The sequence below is a fragment of the Typopeltis vanoorti genome, chromosome 2 (genome assembly GCF_054136105.1).
Source record: "Typopeltis vanoorti isolate ZY-2024b chromosome 2, IOZ_Tvanoo_1.0, whole genome shotgun sequence".
Lineage (NCBI taxonomy): Eukaryota > Metazoa > Arthropoda > Arachnida > Uropygi > Thelyphonidae > Typopeltis > Typopeltis vanoorti.
This window is the reverse complement of record NC_143550.1, coordinates 54,242,810-54,269,479: the sequence shown is the minus strand read 5'-3', so window position 1 is coordinate 54,269,479 and position 26,670 is coordinate 54,242,810. Positions and strand designations below refer to the sequence as shown.

The 26,670-nt window shown below is 34.6% G+C and overlaps 1 protein-coding gene across 2 annotated transcripts in view; it reads left to right on the top strand.

Annotated features, from left to right (window-relative positions):
- The first annotated feature begins 4,771 nt into the window (after nucleotides 1–4,771).
- Ca-beta (Calcium channel protein beta subunit) overlaps nucleotides 4,772–26,670 on the top strand; it is a 304,062-nt gene continuing 282,163 nt past the window's right edge. For both annotated transcript variants that reach the window (XM_090411392.1, XM_090411372.1), the window contains exon 1: nucleotides 4,772–5,184. In XM_090411392.1, coding sequence (XP_090267518.1) covers nucleotides 5,119–5,184 — 66 coding nt within the window. In that variant the 5' untranslated portion in view covers nucleotides 4,772–5,118. The remainder of the gene's footprint in view (nucleotides 5,185–26,670) is intronic.

Genomic DNA, 26,670 nt, shown 5'->3' with positions numbered 1-26,670 from the left:
CATGTGTGGTACTTTTTAATGTAATTCACAATACATGCCATTCCGATTCTGATGTTCTTGAATTTTCTAAATAATAATAATAAGGTTGGATAATCTATGCTAGTGCTCGGCAATTTTGCGCTTAGGGACCGCCTATGAAAGCTCACCTGGTGGTAAAATATGATATCGTCAAAGGATAGGGTAATAGTGGGCGGTTGAGAAATATATTTTGTCCAAGTGGGCCGCGCTCGGAAACCTTTCCAAAACATTGAACTAGGCTAAGCTAAGAAATATCATAATGGAATGATATTAAAAATTCAAAATTAAGATTCTAAAAAGAGCCTGTGTAGCTCGGTGGATGTGGCGTTTGCATACCACCGCGCTTGGCCGCACGAAGGAAGGCTTGGTTTCGAGTCTAGTCGGCGAATAGAGAAAATTTTTCTAAGCCTTTTTTTCGACCGGTTCCCGAGTTAGTCGATCTCTGGCACGGGCAAGCAGGTTTTTCCTCCCGGAAACTCGGGTTTTTCGTCCTGTAAACTCAAGAAAATCGACCGTAGAACCCACATTATTTCAGACATTAAATATATTGCGTTAGGGTCAGGGACCACGAGATGGCGGCACATTTGAGCCGTCTCTCTTCACTGAGTACCGCTTAATTAGTGATAGCCTTGGGCCATCTGTCTCTGATTGGTACCAGTGGAGATTGAACTGCCCACTCAGTCTCCAAAAGTTAGATAGGGCTAAATGGCCTCGCCTACTCCCGTATACGGGAATAAAAAGGCGTTAGCTGATTTTTTTTTTTAAGATTCTAAAATACTATGGAGTGTCTGTGTATCTGGGGTAACTTTCGTGACTCTATATTTGCAAAAGGAAGATATTACATCTTCGGTTCTAACTGCTTGGTTGATTGGGTGGTTTGGATTTACTGCTGAAGAAACTCAAGATACGAGGCCAGTATATATTTCTCTCTCTCCCTCTCACACACATGCACACTCATTTTATTTCATTTCAACAGGGAAAAAAGTCTCTGCAGGACAAAATAAACCATTACGAATTTCAACTTCTAATGTATGTGAAAACCTGGCTACCTTTCAGATAAATACTCGATATTCTCCAACTCTTCATTATTATTGTTAAAAAAAGTTGTGTATTTATTCTCCACAGCATTGCTTTAAATGGAAATAAAAGACTATTTTACACCTTTATAGCAACATAATCAATTATCTCTTTTTTATTCCAGGGCTTATTGGCACTACTGTATAACTATGTGTGCATTACCATACCTGTGATATGTAAATTAATTTTCACATCTTAATGTGTTTTTGTGTTCGATATTCTGCCTATCGTAATTACAAAATCAATGCTACTTTTGCAGTCGTGACGCCACTTGCCATGAATATATATATCCGGGAATAGACATGCTAATAGGCATCGATGCAGAGAACAGGAGCTTTAGTCTAAGCCCGCTTGTGTGTGTGTGTGTGTGTGTGTGTGTGTGTGTGTGTGTGTGTGTGTGTGTGTGTGTGTGTGTGGTATTTTCGAGCGAGAGAGGGATTAAGCTTAGTGCAGACCTCTAACCAGAATTTCTGTTGGTCTTTTTAAAGTCTACCTTCTCTTAAAAATTTTTTTTTCCTTTCCTGTTTTGACATCACGTTCCCAGAATGCACTATGCTAAAAATTACAAAAAATAAAATAAATAAGAGATGCATATTAAGTTTGAGACTAACCACAAAAGTGTTATCATTCAGATCTTTCTGTTTCCTCCATAAGAAGTCAGCAAGATCGTTCATCTAAGAATAACACAATGCTATCTTTATTACATTATGGTTTACTTGAGGACTTGCTTTTATTTTTTATTTTCTTCTTATATATATATATATATATATATATATATATTTCCTATTCATTCATTTTGAAGTGATCTTTGTGTAATATGTCTTCATAATTTGGTAGCTAAGAATGTAATTGCTTAGCACAGATTCAGGATCTTGACGGAATGCTGGAGTGGGTTATCAACTTTCCACATTCTCCATCACAACTATTTCTTTACAAGACCATTCGAGCGGAGGTGATGTGAGCAAAAATATCCGATATTGAATTTTTTTCTTAAGCAAATTCAAGCATATGTAAGTGACTTTGAGTTTTGCCTTCAAAGTGCAGTCGTATTGAATGTATACAGCGATGCTTCTCGTGCGTTCAGATCTGATGAGTGGAGTATTTGAAAGTCAAGGTATTCTGTGTTTGGTTAAGAATTCCTGGTACATTGTCAAGATCCAGAAACCAAGTGATTCAAGTTCCTTAGTGAGGTGTCTCGAAGACGTTGGGAAATGGTTCTCCGATTCAGTAAACAGTCTGATTCATAATCTAGTCTAGGGAAAGTAAATTCCTAATGCATCAGATTTCTTATTTAAAAAAAAAAAAAAAAAAAAAAAGCGATCTGCATTGGCTTGATATTTGACCAAAATTAGTTTCCACGCGCGGGTAAGCACACACACACACACACACACACACACACACCTGCAGCTATTTCACAATACGACAGAAGCATATTTGGGTGAGTAAGCGCATATGCGATGTGTTTACTCACGAATAAATAAAACTCTCACCTTCTTTTTTTAGCTACGAGGAATCAGAAGATGTTGGTGAATCTGAAAGTGTAGAATGCTGTTATGAACTGGATCTCAGTTTGCTTTTGTCTTTACATTGACGACTGTGTTTTGCAATGCTGTTACTGATTAATAGAAATTATGGGGAAATAACACAGTCACAATGAATCGAGTTTGTTTATACGTGTATAAAAACTCAGTTTAAAGTTGTATTTTTATGCAATGGAACTAAATAAATATCCTTTTATTTCAGTCATACAGGCTATCTCACTGTGAGACTGGAATAGAATACAGGAACGGGACACTAGGAGAATACGTAGTAATATTAGCGACAACATTTTTAATCGACATACAGGTACGCTTAACGAAATAGAGTTGTTTTTATGCGACTGGGACAGTCGAGATAAAGACCATCATTAAGAAGTTAAAATTATCTATTAGCGCCAGAGAAGAAATAAGTTTCCCATGACATGTTATTCAGCTTCCCTATCTGCAAATTTCTTGAAACCTTATCTGAGGAGGAGGGGTAACCTTTAAATTCCTCTTCCCCCTTTCAAAAGTTCTTTTGCGACCCACGCTTCATTAAATTGAGTTTGATGTAAGATTTCGTTAAGGTTATAAATAAGTGTTTAAAGGATACGTTTTTAAACAATAAAAGATGAAAACATTAAAGAAAACCTCTTTTACTAATCTCAACATTCCTAGACTATGAAAGTTCTTTAGATGATATTTTAAATGATCGCGGGAAAACGACACGGGTGGATTTCAGACTCTCTCAATTTTTTAAACTGTGTTTAAAGTGATAATTACAGATGTTACAAAACAGATCTGTCATAAACAAAAACAATAAGAAGTAACACATGTCATTTATGATCCACTTCTGCAATCACATTTCAATTCTTTGCTACTAATTCGAGTTCTATGAATAATGAACATGGTTGAACTTTTCCATCATGACGTGTTTTTTTTTTTTTTAATTTATTTTACGGAACAATGGTAGTTAGACTAGTGGAACTCCAGTAGGCTTGCTCAGTTTTCTTAATGAGACCTATTGATGCCAGCTATAAACGAAAGATTTTCAATCAGAGTGTAAATTGAAAGTAAATTCATATATAAATTCACAAATAAGTTCATGCGAAATTCTAATTAGTATATAACATCCTTTTTTCCCTCCCTGAGTGATGATTGAACAATTTTAATTTCATATTCGAATTTATAATCTGTTAAAATTATCCGGAATCACCTACTTTGATTTCAAAGAGAATTTCAGTTTATTGTTAATTTACTCTGATGTATTAAAATATCGGTCTTCGCTACTTAACATTTTGCTATTGCGCCAATGGTACAACGTTAAAGCTCTGATTCTGGCACTATGCATCTACAAATTGAGTATTGCTCTAAAATTTAGACAACATTTCATCTAAAATTTAAGGAAATTATTAACAAACTTTAGAGGCTCCAAATGCAGCTTAAAATGAATTAAGATTATAAAGACGTAACGAACAGTATTGAAGATAAATATTAAGAAATGTCATCTGGTATTTGGATATTTTATCATTAGGATTGGTATTTCGCTGTTGTGACTTTAATGTGCATCCATAAGCTTTCTAGTAGATGCAAATATTTGGGAATATCATAAAATTTTATGGACCAATGCGCTCTTTTTTTGCATTCCATCTTTGCCATGATAATAACTTTAATTTCATTTGTCATTTCTTCGTGTAATAACTCAGTAAACTATTCGAATACGTTCTTTATCCTCGTCGGTGACCCTTCCTTAAAAGCTGGACACATGTTCGGCGAGCTCCATGCGTGTACAAAGGCTCCACTGTACCCTCTTACAAATGACATCCTTGTTCGTTCGATCGACACATTCACTCCAACTCCTTTTTGAGTTGAACTGTTTTCTAAGTCACATGCAGACTTATAACAATGACAACCGGCATCCCCCGATAGTCTTACATAACCCAGGAAGGTTTTAAGGGGCGTGAAGGTAACGAAGTTGGGTGAACACCTAAAAATGACTGCTGGTTACCTAGTAACAACGCTTTTTTTTCCCTCGAGCCCGGAATAGTGGCTCATTTAGCGGGGATATGCGCCGTGACGTCACGTACTTGTGCACGACTGCCAAACTTTTCGAGTTTAGAAACTACCTCCCCTCTTGGCACACCCCAACTGTGTCGGCAGTGAGTTCCGCCGTACGCGACAGTGAGTGAGTGTGCGAGTGTGTGTGTGTGAGAGAGAGAGAGACGGGAATTTGTTTTTCCTTTTTAGCTTGCATCCATCCCTTTCTTGTAGACGTTCTAGTGTGTTTCTAAGAAGCTGAACGGAAAGGATGCAGCGTAGTTTGTGGATGCTTCAAGCCAAGAAACATTTTTTAAAGGATTCGTCTTAGCAACGTTGGTGTTATTGGATCTATGCTGTATACATTTGTGTGTGTGTGTGTGTGTGTGCTTCCTTCATGTACGCCATTTTAGTCTTCCTGGACACTAGTGCACTGTGGATTAGCGTAGTTGATTGTTAAAGATCACTCATGATGCGAGGAAGAAGGGAACATTACCGAACTTTGGTGTATCATCCTCATCATCATCAACGAAAAGTAAGTATTTCTGAACAGCCATTTCAGAGCATGCGCACAAACTTCCATTACCGCATCACACTAAGTGATGTATTACTCACTTGAATTAGGTTTAATTAGCACTGGTATTTGCCTCGTTATGCCTCTAAGTTGATAGTACAGTAAGTGAGATGTCATTCCTTGTTTTCCAGGAATGCCTAGCATTCCCTGTAATTTATTTTAATTAAAAAAGTTAACATTTTAATCTGTAGGTATGTGTAGATTGTATTTAACTTCTATTCATTAATATAGAACGAACACGACAAGATACGAATTTTGATCATTCAAAAGCGAAGGTGATTGGCAGATGTTTGTTTTTTGCCTCCCACTGAAGATGTTTCTTACTCGTCCCGTCCGTACCTAATGATTGGGAGAGACAAATTACTTCGTAAGTCCCAGTTCTCTTCTGCTATGCCCATACTGGCATTATACTGTTCGACCAGGCAGATATCCTCAGTATAATTACATCAGTCATTTGAAATTTCATCAGGACTATAAATCAGTAGGAGGGTGAAAATAGCTTGCACACACGCTTGGCTACGTGCCAAACTCTCTCTCTCTCTCTCTCTCTCTCTCTCTCTCTCTCTCTCTCTCTCTCGGAGTCTTATGCCTGTAGACACTTAATATACTGTAAGCATTCGTCTACTAAGACGCATGGAACTCGACGTAAGGCCAGCCAACATACATAATTGTTGAATGAAAAAAGTTATCAAAGGTTCAGAAACACTTCAAATACCGGGAAATTTAAACGAAGAAACAGATGTGGATTGAACAAGACGAACAGAGATGATAAATGGTTTCATTTTATCGAGAAATAAATAAACTGATTCCAAATAATGTTTCGTTCTCCCTTGTCATCAGGAGTACTTTCATTACGTTTCTATTTTATTATATTGACTCGTTTCAGAGTTATTTGTTTAATGAAGTCTTATTTTGATAGTTCCGTGTTTTAAGAAAAAATAAACTCTCGATGCAAGGATATAATAAATTTTATACATATTTCCATATTTATTTACGACTCGATATAGGCACAGAATAATATTGCAAATATATTTTTAAAGTAGGAACAAATGAAGTGCCCATATAAATATATAGTCCACTATTGCACGGACGTCATAACATGTTTTGTTTTTTGTTTTAATTACATATAGCCTCTAACCCATTGTGTCAGTTTGTTTAATTGTTACTTGACTAACATTTCTTTGAAGTATTTCCTATTTAATATGCTATCGATGTGGACCTTATCATCTTCAATCAAATAAAAGAACAACATTCATTATATAATATTGATACTATAAAATAAAACCATAACACGACATGGCAAACAAAGTATTTTACGTAATACATATAATCCACAATATGTTATGACAAATAGGGCCATAAATATACATAAATAATAAAGTAAAACAATAAAAATTAATCCTGTTGACTAATACAAATTTCCAGTAGCAATACATTTATATAAAGATGATATGCAGCAAGTAAATAGGAGAACTAATCCTAATGGACTCTGTGGTTATGCTGTTGGAAGATTTCTGTTTGAGCAGAAGGACCTTTAGGCGATATTCAGATGTCGCGTATGATTTAAACGGCCTTTAAATCATGCAAATCGTGAAGTAAATAATTTCAACACAATTACTTTAATGTATGGATAGCCATAATTGTGAGTTATATAAAGGGATGTCAGTGGGCGTTAGTCAATAACATGTGCGATTTAATGTTTCTGTATTCAAAGGAAATTTAATATAATTACAGAACAATTGTTCATGTAAATGGGCAGTTGGTGTTTAGTGATATCTTTGGAATGAACAATGGTGATATATTTGCGCTGTGGCATTTTAATCTTTGTAATATGTAATGCTACGTTACTGTAGGAAGTTGAGGACACGTTGCAATACACACACTGTTTCTTTGTTTACGGACTTGCAGATTTGTTTATATCTGCTGTTTGTAACCGTTTATTTTTGTTACTCATTTTGCGTTGTATATGGGTTCGTTTCGATTAAGTATGGATCACGCTTTGAAAGTTCTGGTTTGCTAATCACCGAACAGAAGATAGCCAGCCAGTCAGTCAATGGAATCCTAGTACTCGCAACATCTCGAATAGGTTATTTTTCTTACTGCACTACTGTAATTAGAGGGAATTAGCAGTAAATCTGTTTGCCAAGTTTTCGAAGAGGGTATATCTCACAACTATATCTTCAATCGTAATTTCGTCCAGGTATGAAACTTGTCCTATTTCATCTATTGGACTACTTTCTTTGTATGGCGTGTACTGTAACTATGATTTGTTAGATGAGCGCAAAGCTTTTGTAGAATCCGTAATTAGATTTATATGTTATCTGTTTATATGCCTAATACGCAGTATACAAATGTATTTAAAATGTTATTGGTATTTTTAATTTTAGTCTTAGTTCTTTTTTCGAATTTCCTAAAAACTCTTAGTAAATTTCAGATTTCTGGTTACGATTGAAAACTATCTTTTGAAACCTTCAACATCTTTTTCTGGATTATCTTGAGGGATTGTTTGTGCAAGAAGCTGTTTCCTGTAGGCTAGTATCATCAGTATCCGAGATCTGCTCTTCTTTTTGGGATACTGATCATACTTTACAGATTTTGAAATTAATCCAACTTATTTGATTGGACTATATCCGTAATGTGAAACTCAAAGGCATTTTCCTTTCTGTAATGCAAATAATCTTTATTGAAGATCACGGTAAGACATTGATAACATCTATGTCACAATGAGATTCGAATTCACAGCCTGCTAGTTGGAGAATGGAAACGCTGTCCACAGTTTTACAAAGAGAATTATCATCATCCTATTTTTCCTTCAGGAATAGTTCCTTAAAGTTCCTCATTTAGGGACATAGATGTTTGATAAGACTAGTCTTTTCTTTAACGATCGATTCCAATTTGCGTGGTTAGTTCATAGCTTCTTTTAACTTCCCGGAAAGACCGCAAGGGACGCACACGTAAACAGTGGGACTTACTTTCAATTAGGTATCTTTATATTGAGGAACAGGAGGATCCTATCGAGCATGATGACTATTTTCTTTGACAGTGTTATTCCTGATGACAGCCACGTTGTCAGCCAACAGTATTATTAAGGTATTAAGCATTTAAGGGAAGATGTTTGCCAAAAACGATTAAAATAATTCCACAAACAGAACCGGTTGCGTCAATGTAACAATTTCTCAGCTATCACTACATTATATGTGCAACAGTTTTGGACCAATCATAACATTGCTATATTCTAAAGATCCGTAATTTCTATACTTGACATTTTATGACCTTGTTTTATTCTCATTACGAATTTGCAGTCGAAAAGATTGTGTTATAAGGTCGTTTTCGATGTTTAGATCGAATCGATGGCAGTGTCGAATATGATCCGGATGAAAGACAGACGACAGTATCTCCAACAGTGACAAAAACGTATCTACATTCACAAGTTCGTATATAATTTTGAGAACCTTTGAGAACGAAACCCGTCAGGTCTTAAGGCTGTTTCTGTATTCTACATAGGTTATTGTTTGACTGTTCAGGATGTGCACTAAAGCTGTTTCCCGATGAAGACAATAATAGTATTTTAAAAGAGAATAAAATATTGCAAAAAGAACAGAATTTAAGAAAGAGAAATTTAAGAAAATAAATAAAGAGAATAATTTAAATTTGGTTGGATATGCAGGTGGTGTAGTATTATTTGCAATTGGCCTGCAAAGGTAATCATTTGCAGAGGGTTTAACATGGAAAAATGTAATGAAATGTAAATATCGCCCAAAGATTGGTATCAACGAAAATATAATACAGACTGAAGTAAAATAAAAACCCCTAAAGAATAATAAATATCAGGAAGTTTAAATTCAGCTGTATGGAAAAATAAAGATACAAAAGTAAGAATCTATAAATCAGCGATCCTACCATATATTATTTATTAATTTACACATCTGAAACAAGACTCGAAATATCATAAATAGTTAATAATACAAAATATGATAGAATTAAAAAAAAAGAGGAAGTCTTTATGAACTTTTTAATTATAACTCATAATTCAATGGATAAAAAAGAAAAGAATAGTACGCATATTAATAGATTTGAATTGTTCACATTACAGCATTGCCTTTACGTTCAAGTCTTAAGCCTAAGATTACGATACCAGTGTATTGTGTATAATCTTCTGTCTGTTCAGGGGAGGAAAATTCCAAGTTTTCCGGAGGCAAAACTGCGCCACCTTCGTGTGAGATTGGGTCACTCAATCTTGATTCAAAAAGCACTGATTATTCACTTCATAGATGGGACTCGAACCGAACTCATTTCAATAATAATTTAATATTTCGTTTTAACATTTCAATAAATAATAATAATAATAATAATAATAATAATAATAATAATAATAATAAATCTGAAAACTGATGAGGCTCATTCAGAATGGGCGTATCCGCTCATCTTTCATTTCAGTACGTACAGTCTTTGTAATTCTTAGAGTGAAGTTTCTACTGCAAGCGACTGCCATTAACTTCCCCGGAGGAGTTTTCGTTCCTACCGTTGGCTATGCGTGCGATGGTAACCTCCGAGGAGTACTTAAAGCAAGGCGGCGATCGGTCGTTGATGAATGTTTTTTCCTTATTAGCAGTCACATAACGCACGTGTCCTGGTCACTTCCCGCCTTGGGACACATCGATTTGGCGTGCTGTGTGCGGAAGACAATTGGCTAAGATTACGCTTTGAGGTTCTGCTTTTCACTCATGCTTGACCCTCGTTGCTTAAACTTCCCTTCGCTCTTTTTAGAACTCATCTTTCATTTCCCACTTTCATCTTTTCCATTTTGAATCCTTTTTCTTACAGCGAGTTTTGGCTTCTTCCGTCTGTGAGTTTCTAATGGTGTCAGCTAAGTCCATACGCGATCGTTTTATTGGCGATAATGTTGATGAGTGTTTTGGACATTCATGAACTTAAAAATCTGCACACATCTAAAATTTTATTTTACTGAAGTTTGAGACTTAAATTCAACTCAATTGCTTATTTAAATTATAAACTGGCTGTCGCTGTTCTTTCACTAACTCTTAAGCCTGTAAACACCCGAGCAAATGCTATTAAAACATCGATTCACTGCCCATGCACGAAACTAACCTGCTGTAGGTTTTGTAAATACTAATATGCATTAGTACACACTATGGGATCACAAACGTCATCGTAGGACAAATTACAACGCACGGATAGGACTTAAATCCAAGCGGAACAATATCAAGTTTAGCAGTTCATCGCCTTCGGAACTCAGTCACCTCGTCAATAAGTGCGACCAACTATGTATATGACTGTTTTTATCCGTAGCACAGCACAAAGGCGCTTGTGTGATACCATATATTATACTTAGAATCACTTCTCAGACGGGTCGATAAAATATACGCTGGAAAATGTCCAGTAGGACATTTTCCAGTTGTTTACCGGCGTCATGCCATTGTACATTTGAAAAGTCATGCACTTTTTGAAGTATCTTGTAGACCGGACCGACTAAATTACCGGTTAGGGGAGGCTAGGATTCACCATATACAATTTGACCAGTTTCTTTAATTTTTAGGTCCCAAAATACGGAACTGTCAGTCGTTTCCCTTTTATATAAACTACAGTTTGAAAATAAAGTTAAGTAGAATTTCAGTTTATATGCTTAAGTAAAGAAAAACTCTCAAGTTTTCATTTCTTTATAGTAATATGTTATAATAATTATAAATAAAAATTGTAAGAAACTAACAACATGTAGGCTTCCAATATATTTCAATTGGAGGGTCTCCCTAAAATCTGCTCCGCATTTATATTCCCTGTATAGTTTGCCCAACTCTTATTGAAGATCATCCATCATAATTTTTTAAAATTATCTTTATCTTCAAAGTTACGCTAGCCAACTCTATTCTTATTTCTCCATCTTAAATGTTGACGAAGAAAGGGCAATGGGATATTTATAAGTTTTGACTATCTGAGTTTTACGTTAAGATTTTTTTTTTCTTCTGATGCATTTTTAAAATGATTGATTTGATTGCTTTTCTCCACTTTAATTTCATTTTTTTAACAGCTTTTCGCAGACATAATATGACAAGAACGAATGTTTTTAATTAATATTTAGTATGCCGAAAATTTATCACAGGAATCAACACACGAAGATGGAAAGAAGATAAAATAAATCGAGAAAAATAATACTAATTATTATGACGTTCGGTTTATTACAGATCCTTTAAAAGCCTTCCGAGTAATAGATTGATTTCAGATGCTATCAACGGTAATAGAGAAAAACAATCATTCTTACTATCTATCTATCTATCTACTAGTGATCCTAACAGGCACTTGAGCGCTCACAACCTTTCCAAGTATTCTTGGACTTTGCAATCGTAACTCGAGGATAAGGTTGTTTCCGCGTAAAAAAAAATTCCCTACCTCCGTACCGTATGAGACCAGCTAACTCACCTTTAGTCCAAAGAGACCAGATAAAGATCCCTCACATCACTGACGGGGAACCGAACCCACGTCTTTCCGACCAAATTGCTTCGTCTATCCCGACTGAGCTACGGAGGCTATGATTCTTAATAGTTAAAATAAGAGAATACCTTCACAACACGGCCATTAGCATTGACTAATATTTCTTCTTTCTGACCACAGCAGTACGTTGAAAGCATCAATATAAATTTAATAATATTTTTTATTCTTCTATTGATTATTATGACATACATTCATCCCGAGTTTTCATCATCATGCCTATCAAGGATTTACGCCTAGAGTGACCTGTTCCGGCCTTAGAAGTCATCGTTGAATCCCTTAAGAGGACGTCCTGGTTTTTTTTTCCCCAATGGTTTGTAATTTAAGGCTTGTTTTGGTAATCTTTATGTTTTCATTCTTCAAACGTGTTCCAGCCATTTGTGTTTATATTTTTTTATCTATTTTTTTCCTATTACTGATTCCTGGTTTAATTCTTTCATAATTTCTTCGTTTCTTGTGTGATCGAATAGACTTTGCAGTTTTTCTCATAAACTTCATTTCAGCTGTTATTAATCTTTGTTTGTCTTTTTGTTTTATTGTCCAAATTTCACTTCCATACAATAGGACAGGTAGGGCTAATGTTGCATACCTTTAGTTGGGTTTGTTTTTGTACTGGGCTTGGTTTAAATATAGAGTTAATTACGCCTGTTATTTTTAAATATTTTGCAATTTTAGTTTATATCTTTTTCTTTTTCATCACGAGTTTTATTCTCTTTATTTATTTTATTATTTCTATATTTAATTGTCACTAGTAGAGTGTGTTTATTTCTCTCTCTTTTATGCGCTTTTGTAGAACAGTCCCCAATATTGCACACTTTTTAACAATTTACAGCTGACACCTACGAACACGTCATTTCAGTTGAAGCCTAGAAACGTCAGAGGGCGCCGTTGTGATTTAGAATGTTCTTGGCATGTGTGGCACTAGAGAAAATGATTTATTGACAGGAAAAATCATTTGCAACCCAAGGAAACACTCACTGATGAAAGAGAGCGTTGTCCTATTGATGAAGACCTCTCTCAATAGATTTATCTGTGAGTGGCGATGAAAAGGCTATCAACAACAACCTTATTCTACCTGGAATTCTTTGCCCTTTTTGTTTTGAAATAAATTAAGAATTATCACTGTTTTTTTAATACTGTTAAATAAAATAATTAAATAATAAAATATTTGTTTTTGCCTGGAAAGATTAAATGGAAAAAGGCGACTGACAGTTGAAAAATATGGCGATAAATTGGTAAATTATTATTCTATGGATATACCAAAGAACAGTAATCTAATATACCCTAAAGCAGGGGTCGGGAACCTTTTTGAACCAAAGAGTCATTCCACCAAAAAAATTAATTAAAACAAAATTTTAGGAGCCACAACTTCAATTCGATTTTTCCTGTTGACTGAAAGTTGCAGTTAGTTCAAACTTAGGTAAATTTGTTTTTAATTCAGTACTTCCAGATATCAAATACCACTTTTATGTTTGCATATATTTTTTTTTTATGTTCAGTAAATAAAACAACATTAAGTTTGATTAAGTTTTTAATTACAAAACATGTTTAAGTAAGTATAATATTGCAAAAAAAATCAGAATTTGTATTGCAAAAAGAATTAGTCCGAACAAAAATACAATATTATGTATTTTAATAGATATTTGATTGTTTTCATTTAAAATTCACTAATGAGACTTTTGATTTTGTATCTTCTCAGCCAATTTACTTAAATCTGGATTGTACGTCGTGCACTTTAATAGTAATTCGGCTTTCAAACTTTCATCGGTCAATTTATTCCTATACTTATTTTTAATGTAATTCGTTGAAGAGAAAAATTGTTCGCAATTGTACGTTGAACCGAAAAGAGTCAAAACCCCAAAAGTAAGTCGCCTGGCATTTGAATAATTAATTGGAAAAGAATTCCAACATTTAAATATAATTTCCTGTGGTATTTCTTCCATAGTAACCTCATTTTCTTCAATTTGTGCTACCATTTCCTGAAGTTTTTGTACTCAGATGATTTTATTCTGAATTTCCAGAAGCTCCATTTGTGGTTCTGCAATTGATATTCCGGGAAAAGCTTCGATATCTATTAATTTTAAATTGCAATTTAATGGATGTAATATAAATTTCATCATCTCCTGATGTTTATTAAAATCCTGAAATCTGCTTGTAAATGAATCTAAAATTACAGTAATCCTTTCAGCGAATATTTTGCAATCAACTTTTTCTTGATTTAAATTCAATCAATTTTTTAGATTTTCAAAATATATAAAGTTTTCTTCAGTGACATCTTCGAAAAACACTCTTAGTTTCTGTTCAAAGGTAAGGACTTCCTCTAGTAATTATAAAGCTGTGTTTCCCTTCCCTTGCAACTTCAAATTTAGCGTACTAAAATGGTACTAAAACAGTAATGCCAAATGGATACAAAAATTTTGTATCCATTCGGGATTACTGAGAAGTTCCACATGATTTACGTTAGAATTTTTAGTGGTTAAGAAACTGTTGCTTCTTTTAAGCAGTGAAAAAAAACGTTTTAATGCTTTTCCTCTTGATAACCATCGTACAGATGTAAATATCACTAAATCTTTATGTTGACTACCTCGTTCCTCTAAAAATGTGTCAAAAAGTCTGTGATTCAACGTCTGAAATCGGGTGAAATTGATCATTGGCACAACAACATCCATCTCTCTTTTTAGTTGTGGTAATAATCCCAAGGAATTTGCAACTAAAGCTTCTTGATGCAAATTGCAATGCAATGAAATAACTCCATCTGGAATACGAGTGGAGAATAATTTAACAAACCCTTTATTTTTCGCAATGATAGAAGGCACGCCATCGGTCGCAACGCATACTATATTATTAATATTTATATTTTCATTCTGTAAATTTGTTAGAAGGTTTTCTGAAATATCTTGACCTGTAGTGTGTCCTTTAAGTGTTAGCAGATCAAGAAGTTCTTCTCGAATACCGGAAGATGTGATATATTTAACCATCAAGCAGCATCGTGCCATATCGGAAATATCATTTGGTTCATCAACAGCAATAGCTATGAAATCGGCAGAATTAATTTCCATAATTTGCATATTTGAAACTTCTGCAGAAATTGTTACAATCCGTTCCTTGACAGTTCTAGCCGAAAGAGGTAAATCTTTAATTTCTTTACGTATATCTCGTCTTTACTTTTCATATCCTTAAATAGAATTTCAGAGACATTATACATGCAATTTGTTAGAAATTCACCATCGGTAAAAGGTTTTCCCACTTTTGCTATTTCAAGGGATAACAAAAAACTTGCTTGAATAGTATTCGACGAAGATTTCGTCCAAGTTGACAAATTTCTTTGCTGAAGCAATGTTTTCTTTTGTAATTCTTCAATAGCTTTTTTTTCCTATTATCATCCTCAGGATATTTTTTACTGAAGTCTAAATGTTTTCCTCGAAAATGTCGTTCGGCATTACTTGATTTGTTATTTTGAAGTCGTAGATGGCAAATTAAACATTGAGGATTTCCATTTACTTCTATAATTGCAAATTTCTCTCTCCACCCACATTTTATTGAATCCTCTGTTTTCTTCGATTTTTTTTTCTTGAATTCATATTAGGAGGATTATTATCACAAATTTACCTGCAAATAAAAACACAAATTCAACATAATAACATAATAAAAATTAATTTGCGCACAACGTTACCTGACACTAAATTAAACACCAGTTTAGTACCACAATAAATAAGTTAACTAACAGAATATTTATTTTGACAGTTAAAACCCGTATGTATCTAAAACCCGATTTCAACAAACTGATTAATCTCATTTCCACTACACTTTTTGTTATCTCGTAAGAGACCACTTTTTTTTTTTTTGTTGAAAAGTTTTACAAAGGAACTGACTTGATAATGATCATTTGCTTGGAAAGACCTGGGTTCGAATCAGATTTAGGATGCCAACCTTTTATCAGAGCTTTTCAGTTAAAGGTAAGTTAGCCGGTCTCATACAGGAGTGGCAGGGTTTTTCCCTCCTGGAAACTTGGTTTTTCATCCCTGAACTCGCCCAACAATTTACACACAAGAATATACATTTGAGCATAAAACTAACCACCTTATTCTAAAAGTATGGTTATGAAAGTCAGTCGGAACGACTAGTAGACCTATAAGTACCATTCAGAAATGGAATACCATTGCGTTTAATTGCTAATAAAACCGAGAATTACTTCAGGGATAACAATATTAACAGATAAGTTAGAAAAATATTAAAACAATGCAATGTAAATAAGTTGAATACAGAGATGTGGGTAGGACATAGCATATTTACATTGTGGTATTTCCATTCGCAAGCTTATTATCTCATCTTCCTTTCCCTCTTTTACCTTGCGGTGTCGAGGGTTTATTAATCATTGGAACTCAAACCGTTCACAGGATAAGGTGGTCATCCCTATGCCCCGGTGTATCCTATGTCCATAGTGTTGAGTTCTCAAGATCGGTTTGACTGCTTTGTGGGATGTAAAATTCCCCGCTGAACTGGGGAAAAAACCCTACTGTCCACGCCCAAGACCGGCTAACTTGGCTATGGTACAGGAAGATCCTTAAGCTCCTCACGTCACCGACGGGAATCGAACCTAGGACGCTCCTTCCCCAGGCATATGGTTGCGAAGCGCACAGCCACTAGGCTAACAGCGCAGACTCACAAGCTTATTTGTTAAAATATTTTAAATATAAAACATATTTAGAAACATTTCCAAAATGGGATCTTCTGAGATCTCCAAAAGATAATAATCCCTTCCCACAACTAAAAACCCATACTACCAACAAAATATACTGTTTTTATTCTGTACCAGAGACATTTGTCTCAGCAAATTGTTATTCTATTTTTAATGTAACAGCAGAACAAAATGCAATAAATTAGCCAGTTCAGATATATTTTGCGTGAAATCATCCCAACAGTCCAAGACAGCACCCAAAATCAGATCTTTCAAAGCAAATAGCATCATGGCTATCGACTGTATCACAGATGTGTTGCGAAAAAACATAAAATAATATTTCATCCCTTTTGCTATAATCTTCTTGCATCTTTCAGAGATTATTCATAAAAAATATTTCTAAATTTGTATTCTACCGGAAAACAAATAGGTACACAAGAAAAACGTGATTGTAATAAATTTATAAATGTTTGATTGCACTTTTAAAGCGAGCGAGTAAGACAAAGAACGCAGAAAATAAGAAATACAAATTCAAACCGTCTATTGAAACCTTTGCAGTGCCTTTTTCAAAACCCTGCTTGTTCTCTTTCTTATGGCGATCCATATCGTTAATATTTTATTCGTGTGTACGCTCCGTTCTCCTTGGTCCTGTCCATGTTACTTTAACTGACTCGAATATATTTTATTTCGTCCATACTTCCCGATAAACTTTGAAATCATCCGCAATCTCTCTCTATCGTTGCGTGTGATGTCAGAGACGTTGTGTACAATGGAATTTATGAATAGAGATCAACAGAAAGGGCTGAAAAGTACTTTCGAAAATACATATAAGTAGATGATATATACGGTGGGATACTGGAATTATGATTACATCGTGATTGAGTTATTTTATTTTATTTTTTTTTATAATGCAATAGATACACTTCTATCCTAGTAGAAGAAATTCTGTTGAAAATTCCAAGCTTGTAATTAATTGGAAGAATTGGAAGATCGAATGTTACACAAAAGGTCATTTTTCAGTTAACACACAGATTATCAGACATAAAGTGAATTTTTCACTTTATTTCTCGCACTCTTAGAAGATCAAATCTCAATAATTTTACCAGGTGGAGCAGTGAAGAAACGTATTGATGGAAACATTAAAATCAAGGTCTTTTTGGTATGCTATACTAGTAGAGAAGCAACCAATATATACGAGATATTGCAAACGCATTATATGATTTACCCATTCGGTCAGCTCATACCTTCTCACCTGACAGATATTATACCGGCAATGGATAAAATACCAGTGTATAGTCGTAGGGAACATGATCGTAAATCTATTTTGTCGTCAGACAGGCCGTTATAAGGAGATAAAAAGAGAGCTTAGATGTACTCCGTCAAAATCTTTGTGGCTACCAGGATGTTCATTTTATTTTACAATCTTCTAACCTCTGTTCTTTATTCCATTATATAATCCGAAAGTTTCCTCTGCTGTCCCATTTCTATTTATTGCAATTCTTTTTAGCCATCTTTTGACTGTTCTCTGGACATATCGGATAACAATGGCTTACATCCATCTCTTCACTTAAATATTGTTATGGAAGATTTTCAGCACAGATGAAATGTCAAGTTTATCTCTACCAGTAGAAAGATATTTTTCTTTGTATGGAATAAATGGATTTTGATATATGAAGAAATATCAAATGACTTTTATACTATCCACATCTCATAAGATTAGATCATATAAGGAATACGTTGGGTGATCTAAATCTTAGGACTGATAAAAAACTTAGGGACAGAATATTTTGCAAGGAAATTAAAAAGCATATAAGTTACAGTTATCTCCTTTACCGTACGATGCAGCAGGATTCTATTCATAGATTTCAATGACCCTTCTGTTGTTCAATACCTCTCTGATAGGCATGCTTAGAAATGGCCTACAGCTGTCGTGCCTCAATCATTTGTATGCCTGTGACGTGTTGAAGTGTTTTTCCCCTTTAGGGTGATTAGGGTGTAGGGAATAAGTAACGAGGAATACTTAGATAAGTAATCTGAGTAGGGGAGTTATAAAGAGGTTGAGCTTGGAAAGGAATTCTTGGATATTGCTTAGTTAAGCGTGTTGTCGTAATTCCGAAATGGTGGCGGAAGACAGCTCTCACCTTTTCATGTAACTTTAAGTGTTTTGATATACGTCTCGAAAGATTATTTTAATTTGCATTGCATTCTGCAAAACGGCACAGTGGTAATTTTATTCATTCTTATTTTACATGAAAGAAATCAGCAGTTCAAGACGAGAGCATTACAGTCTTTTACTATAGAGATGACCCTGCTTTGAAAGGAGCATATCGGTTGATTATCAGCATGCATTGGAGCTGAATCTTCTCAGCAAGGAGAACGGTTACTACTGTAATTGCAGCCGGAACATTTTTCTGTCTGCTTTGCTAATAACTCCTAATGTAATGAACATTAGCTCTGCTTAACCTGCTTTGGTTATATTCTAGCAAATAGTTTGTGGCTGCTGCTGTTATATCCGCTTGTCCGCTTTTATTATCCAGTTTGGATATTTCATGTGTGAGCATTGCGTGAAATGCGAATTTGGCCTTGTTTTTTCTTTTAAACGCATCTGATAAAATAGAATTGCGAAATAAATGAAAGGAGAGGCGATGAGAACTGTAGCCACTGTAGTGCTATTAAAGTAGATGGATCTGGCATTTGATATTTTCTTAAATAGAAGAAATCCGATAATGACAAAAATCAAGCTTATAAACTACTTAGAGTACACGCCGATAATTTAAAAAAAATCATCACAGATTATTGTAAATTATGTTTGAACGGTGAATTCAATGAAATGGATTTAAATGTATTGAATGCAAATGTACTGAAGGATGAAGAGTAAAGTGGTAATTTGTTTACAAAAAAAAAGAAAAAAAGTTTACACATTTATGTAGTGGCTGTTAGGAGTGAAACTAGTTAACTCAGACTTTCTTTTTCTTTTATGTAAAATGGAGGTATTAGTGCATGTATTGTAACAAAGATTTTTGATTGAAAATTAAAGCGACATAAATCGTTTACATTTAATAATCATTATCGTTTCAATAAATCATTGGCTCTTTCGGTTTTATTCTTTGCATCTGTTCATCCTTAACTACCGAATTAAAATTTCTATTAACCTACTACTAGGATAATGGAAAAATGGCTTAAAACTAGCATGCTTTATAAAATTATAAATTTTAAATTTTTTTAAAATACTATTTTCAAAACCGATATGTTATTATTATTATTATTATTTTTTTTTCGATTTATGAAAAATTACACACTTCCGTCAAGCTACGATTATCAGTAGTTCCGTTTTCTAACAGCTTCCCTGTAAGAGTTAGAGGGAAGAGAGGGGGGGTGGGGTAGGGATAGAGGGATGGTAGGGAATTCTGATGAACACACGTGGCAGGTTAAACTCTTCAAGGATTCTCTAAGAATATTTTTTTTTATGTCGTTCTTGGCAGACATTCTAAGGAAGGAAAAAACATAAAGACATAGTACCTGCGTCGAAGGAATGGTACCTTTGGCATCTGGTGTTAGTTGCGTGATTGTGTAAGAGAAGAAGATGATACCTATAATTTCCTCTTGTTATGCAGTGGAGGAAGAACATCCCACGTGGATCCCATTGGGGGGGGGATCGTTTGTACGTGGGTATTTTCCATATGTATATACCTTTCTCACTGAAACATTAATGTTCACGCGATCGGAGATTTTACGAACTATTAGATGCCACGTTTACTCTCTTCCCGAACTCCTGGCGCGCGCGCGCACGCACGCACACACACACACACACACGCGCGCGCACACACACACACACACACACACACACACACACACACACACACACACACACACACACACACACACACACACACACACACACACACACAAAGAGCCCGCGCGCGCGCCATTATTAATGGTTTTTCCACCACCATCAGTCACCTTGTTTTGTCTCATCGATTGCTTACTTATGCCTGCGCAAGACACAATCTTTCGCATGTTTTCCAACCGTTCTCTCGCTCCAAGAGTGACAGGTAAAAAGTGGATGGAAAGGTAGGAAAAGGAGAGACCACGAAGCATGAATTTTTGCCTCTACGGTAGCCTGTAAGAAAAAAAAAATGCTTCTAACTGCTGCTTCCGTAATTAGGTAATCTCTTTTGAGCCGGAAATACGGAGCTCAAGGCGAAGTTAGAACCGTAGAAAAATTTAAGAGGACCTCGCTTCACTTATGGTGTTGAAAGAAGGATGTTTACCAGGATTGCAGAAGATAGCACAGCCATTTTTTTTTTTTTTTTGACAAAATGGATTAATAAATAGGGATAAAACATCTTTACGGAATAACTGACTTGGAAAAATTCCCAGAACATGGGTTCAAATGCAAGCTAAATCATTATTATTATTTTACGAAGGTTATAGCGTGTGAAAATATAGGTACTTAGAATATATATATATATACTGTATATATATATATATTTGTCCAGCTAGTCTTATAGCACATTCCTTGACTGAAAGAGTCGTTCGCATGTTTGTGACGTAAATCGAAACACACAGCACTTTAGGAAGTATCCGTGTATACTTATCGCGGAGTTCCGGCAGTTTGCCTATGCATACGCAAGCAGAGCCTGTTGTTGCCATGGGCTCCTAACGTCACATCCGTCTCAACAAAAGAAACTATTTTGCTATAGAAAATTACATACAATGCGAAAATATTAGAAAATGAGCAAAAACAAGGGAATAAAATGTAAATTATTTCTCTCCAGCATAAAATAAACTGATTATACTTATGAAAATCATTTTGCCTGATTATATCTACGCATTTTGCTTTTATTTTAAATTCGTGTGATATTGTGATGATTGTAACATACGGAATTACACTATGCTGATAGCGAGCTTGCTTTAAAGATTAATTAATTTAACAGTTATCCAACAATGCAATAAAAATCATTAGCTAATGTTTATTTTTGTTTAACAACAAAAATACACATTTTTATTTGGCAACAAAAATAATGACAACAAACATTTATCGTTTGGCAACAAAATAATAAAAAAACAGTTACGTTTGGCAACAAAAAAATAATTAAAAACATTTATCGTTTGATAACTTTCACGTTGCCAAAGATACACGAGAAACCAACAAATGCAAAGTATTTAATGTAACTTATAACTACATGACTATAATTAATTTAAATTCATATCACAGACCTAATAAATAAATAATAAACAAAACGTATGTGCACATTATCTGAATAAGTCACTGTTGTTTTATTATATTGGCAACTCCACACGCACCTCCATTCTCAAAACACATGTCGAGTCATAACTTCTGAGTCCTCTGTATCTACTTCTGCCAAAGGTATCTTTCTTGGCATTGGATTATGTGCGGACTCTCATTAGCTTTCTACATTTTTCAGCTTTCACCGTGCGCTAAACTGGCTTCACACTCACATTATGTTCTATCTTTAGCTACAGACAATTGCATCCAAGTCTTTGGTAGCAGTGGCGGTTTTAACGTAATTACTGTTTCATTTTATTTTTGCTTTCTGTCACTCGCATTTTAGCTGTTCGCACTGTTTACTTCTGTATTTTTAGAAATCTCCTATTTTCTGTGTACTTGCTTGTATTTAATTTGGTTCTTCCTTCTATTTTTGGATTATTTTATGCTAGAAGACTATGCGGACATTGTCAAAGAGTACCATGCGATGCCAATAAATGGTGCTCAGTAATTAAATTCTTTCATCCTTGGATTGCTAAAAGAATCGATATATTTGAAGAAGTTCTGTGTTTAACTTTCGCGTTGGTTATATGGCGAAGGGTGAAGTCAATCCCGTCAATCTCATAGAAAGTCCCTAAGCATGAAGAAAACGCTGGTAGAGATGAATAGAAGTAGCTTAATGACTTCCAAGATTTCATGAGTTCCCCCCCCCCCTCCTTCATTCCTCCATTTTGTACGGTCTGTATTGAGTTTATTTCTAGTACACTTCAACTGTAAGAGTTTTTTAGAGCAATTATTTATTGCTCTAAAAAAGTTTCACTTTTTTTAGAGCAATAATTTTGCTCTAAAGCAAAGATTACATAAATTCAATGGTTGAATCGAATCTACTAGTTTTCATACATCCAATTATAATTTTTGTTTGAGAATTATAATTTTGATTTATTGTATCCAAGTGATATCAGAAGATCAGTGCCTTTATTTTCCATAAGCGTAACTTAATTCGAACTGTCGTATTTTCATGTTTATTGATGTGCAACAAAACACTATTAATCCAACAGAGTCACAGCAACTTTTAACCGAAAACAAAGCAACGATGCTCTGGAGATACTAGAAATCGTAATGATGACAGGCAGGTAGTTTTTTTTTTTTTTTTTCTTTTCTTAGCATATTCTGTCTGTTTCTTCGATTTATCAATAGTCTTAAAGCGAGATCGTATTTGCATTCGAAATAATCAGCAATTCCCGTACGACTTTATAATCAATAATACAAGACTGAATAATAGCAGAGGTTACTGGAAGATTGAAACAAATTTTCTTACAAACACATCTGTTTTAAGAAAAGATCAATCAGTTGAATAAAGTTCTTATCCTTCCTGCTGGATCTATTTCATCAGTAAGTTCGAATATACGAGTGGTAATTATCGCTGTTATTAAAAAAAAACAAACAAATGAATAATTTGATCTTGCTGGCTTTATTTACGTAGTGTGTTCAGTTTCAAAATTGGTCTTATTTTTATGAGAAAGAAAAGAAAAACAAAAAAGAAAACAAAAAAGAAATAAACATTCGATATCATTTTATTGCCCAAAAGAATAAACAAAATCTCTTTTAAGCCTAACTTTGAAATTCGATTGGCAGCCAATCTTTACTTCCATAAATGTTTCTAGATGGTAGATAGGACACGAGAACATGGTAGACGATTCCTAATCCTAACCAGTATATTATCGCTTATGTTCTGGGATCAAATGTGATAAGTTTGAGGATATCTTAATATTCCAAGATCTATGCGGTATTGAGATATATTGATTAATGAATGATATCAATCAAGCAAAAGGTAAGAAGATTACTTAGATTATCCCTGTGCGTGATTAAAACAAAAAAAAGGCATCGGGATGCAAAATTTACCAAAGACATTAGGAAGCCTTACGGATCAAAGAATCAGACATAGTAAATAAACATCATGAAAGATAAATACACAGCTTACGTAATATACGTTATCAGATAAGACAGGTACAGGAAAAAATTAGGAAAATAAAGAGTTATGCCATTGGTTCCGAAAGTGTGTGTCAGGATTTTTCCACGGTGCCCGAAGTCAGAACATAGGCCTACCTAACAGTTGCAGTGCGCAGTTGGTGCGGTTAGGTTGGTTAAGTTAAAAAAAATAAATGACACACGTATTTCAAATTCACGAACAATTTATGTAAAAAGTATTAGATAAGTACATATTTTGAACAATCAAAAGATTGAATAAATAAATCGTAATTAGTGGGACGGGTGAGCCTGTTGTTTACTGCACATCTTCCCAAATCTTGGAATAAAACTGGACGCAGCCATCCTCATTTCCTGTTCTACGTTGATTTTCGCACGATACATCAACACATCGATGGTCCGATTCTAAAACCACGTGGGCTAAGTGTCATTTCAGCGAAAAGATTGGAATATTTCGCAGCGCCCCAGGGCGCACAGTTTAGGAACCATTGAGTTATGCTATGCATTTGTAGATCTGAAGAACGCTTGCAGAGTGTCAAGGGATGCCACATTCTTGGTACAAGGACATAACGATGAAGGACGGAAAGTGCAATATATTAAAACAATAAATAGAGGCTTCAAATTTTCAATAAAGGCAAACGTGATAATACAGAGCATTTTGACATAGCGGCAGAATTATATTCGGGGGCGGGTTCAGATCTGAGCCATTGCTTTCTATTGAACTACCACTCTTTAATAGTTCAAAATCACAACATTTATTGAACTTATTTTGTCCACTTTATTGATTCATTTTTATTATTTATTCGAAATATCCCCCCCTCACACCGTTGTATAAATAAAAAAACTATTTTCTATTGGTCTATTATATTATTTTATTTTATTTTTGAGATCTTTATTACTTATTGTCATGCCGAAACGAGTTTTCTGAAGAGATAAGTAACAAATTTTATGACCACTGGTGTAATATGTATATACATACACTAGTCATGAAGTTACATCACGCTTTTTGATATACTTAGAATTAGAATAATAGAAAAAAAAAGTATTATTTGTTTTTTGTAATACTTTTGAAAATCTTTCAAGATCTCTCTCTTTTTTTTATAGAGTAATTAATAATAAGCTCATACACCCTTTTAGGCCTTGGTTATTTTACTCCTAATCCCAAGTAAGCAAACAGTTAAGTTTGCGCCTGAAACGTAGTTCAAGTCTAAAGGTGGTGCAACACCAGGGCAACTCATTGTAAAGGTGGGTAAAGCTCTGATCACTATTCTTAGTATTTTCCATAATGTAAAGCACATCACACTAAGAGATGTATACTGCAATACATTATGGGTGAGGTCACTACCCAGACCGGTTTCAACCTTTTTTGAGGTCTCCTCAGTGAGTAGCTAGACCTTAAATACCAAAGTTTTTTATAGTCCTTACAAGGACTGGCTTAAATGGGCAAAGCAAGAATGCTTTTCATCTTCCCCGTTATCTGTAGAGGACAGTGTATGGATAAAGTGTTATTGAGCAATTAAAGCTCTGATCATAGCAGGAGGGTAACAGCAATAGTCGCGCCTCAGTTAGAACTTCATTCCCATCCATTACCCTCCAAGGGTATTTGATTGAATGAATCAATCACCACATTTCACGGTCGAGTGATTCATCTTCGTACCAAGGTTCTTAAAGTTCTTAAAAGAACTGAGCGATGGACTGAGTCCTTGACTCTTTATCCCGTCATCTGAATGAAGAAAATCTGTGTGGATGGAGTGTTATTGAGCTATAAAGCTCTAGTCATGGCTGGGTAACGGCAATATCCGAGCCTCAGTTATAACTTCATTGGCATTGCCATTTGTTACCCTGGAAGTCCTAAAAAGGACTTTTCCTGTACCCCCTCCTTCGTACCAAGGTTTTAGTAACACAGAGCCTTATGAACTTTACCTAAAAGGCGTTTTTATTTTGAATAATCTCTGGAGGAGATATAGATGTAAATAAGATTTTTTATACTTGGAAGTAATCTATATTAGGGTTACCAAGTAATTTTATAAACTTGGTTATTTTACTCCTAATCCCAAGTAAGCAAACAGTTAAGTTTGTGCCTGAAACGTAGTTCAAGTCTAAAGGTGGTGCAACACCAGGACAACTCATTGTAAAGGTGGGTAAAGCTCTGATCACTATTATTAGTATATTTTCCATAATGTAAAGCACATCTCACTAAGAGATGTATAGCCCACCCATAATGTATTGCAGTATATATCTCTTAGTGAGATGTGCTTTACATTATGGGAATTACTAAGAATAGTGATCAGAGCTTTACCCACCTTTACAATGAGTTGCCCTGGTGTTGCACCACCTTTAGACTTGAACTACCTTTCAGGCGCAAACTTAACTATTTGCTTACTTGGGATTAGGAGTAAAATAACCAAGTTTATAAATTTACTTGGTAACCCTAATATAGATTATTCCCAAAGTAAAAAAAAAAACTTATTTACATTATATATATATATATATATATATAATGTAAATAAGTTTCTTCACCTATATATATATATATATATATATATATATATATATATATATATATATATATATATATATATATATATATATATATATATATATATATATATAATATATAATATATATATAATATATATATATAATATATATATATATATATAATACCAACATCCTCAGGCCACAGAGAGTGCAAAATAAGTGTTTGCGCATGATCCTGGATGCATTGTGGTTTGTAAGAAACGTCCAACTGCATAGAGATACAAACATTCCTTATATCTACTCTTTCCTACAAACTACAGCAGAAAAATTCTTCTCAAAGATCTCTACACACCCCAACGATCTAGTTAAACAGGCACCAAACTATGACGAAACTGACCTCTTCAAATACAAGAGGCCAAACGCCATACTAAATACTAGCAACAACGATTAATCTCCGTGCCCCCCTAGGGCGAGCTCACAGCTCATAAATCTTTCCTCTTCAATTCGTCCCTATCAGACAACGGGGAATAAAAAAGCATCTTGCTTCACTCTTTTGGCCAGTGATGTT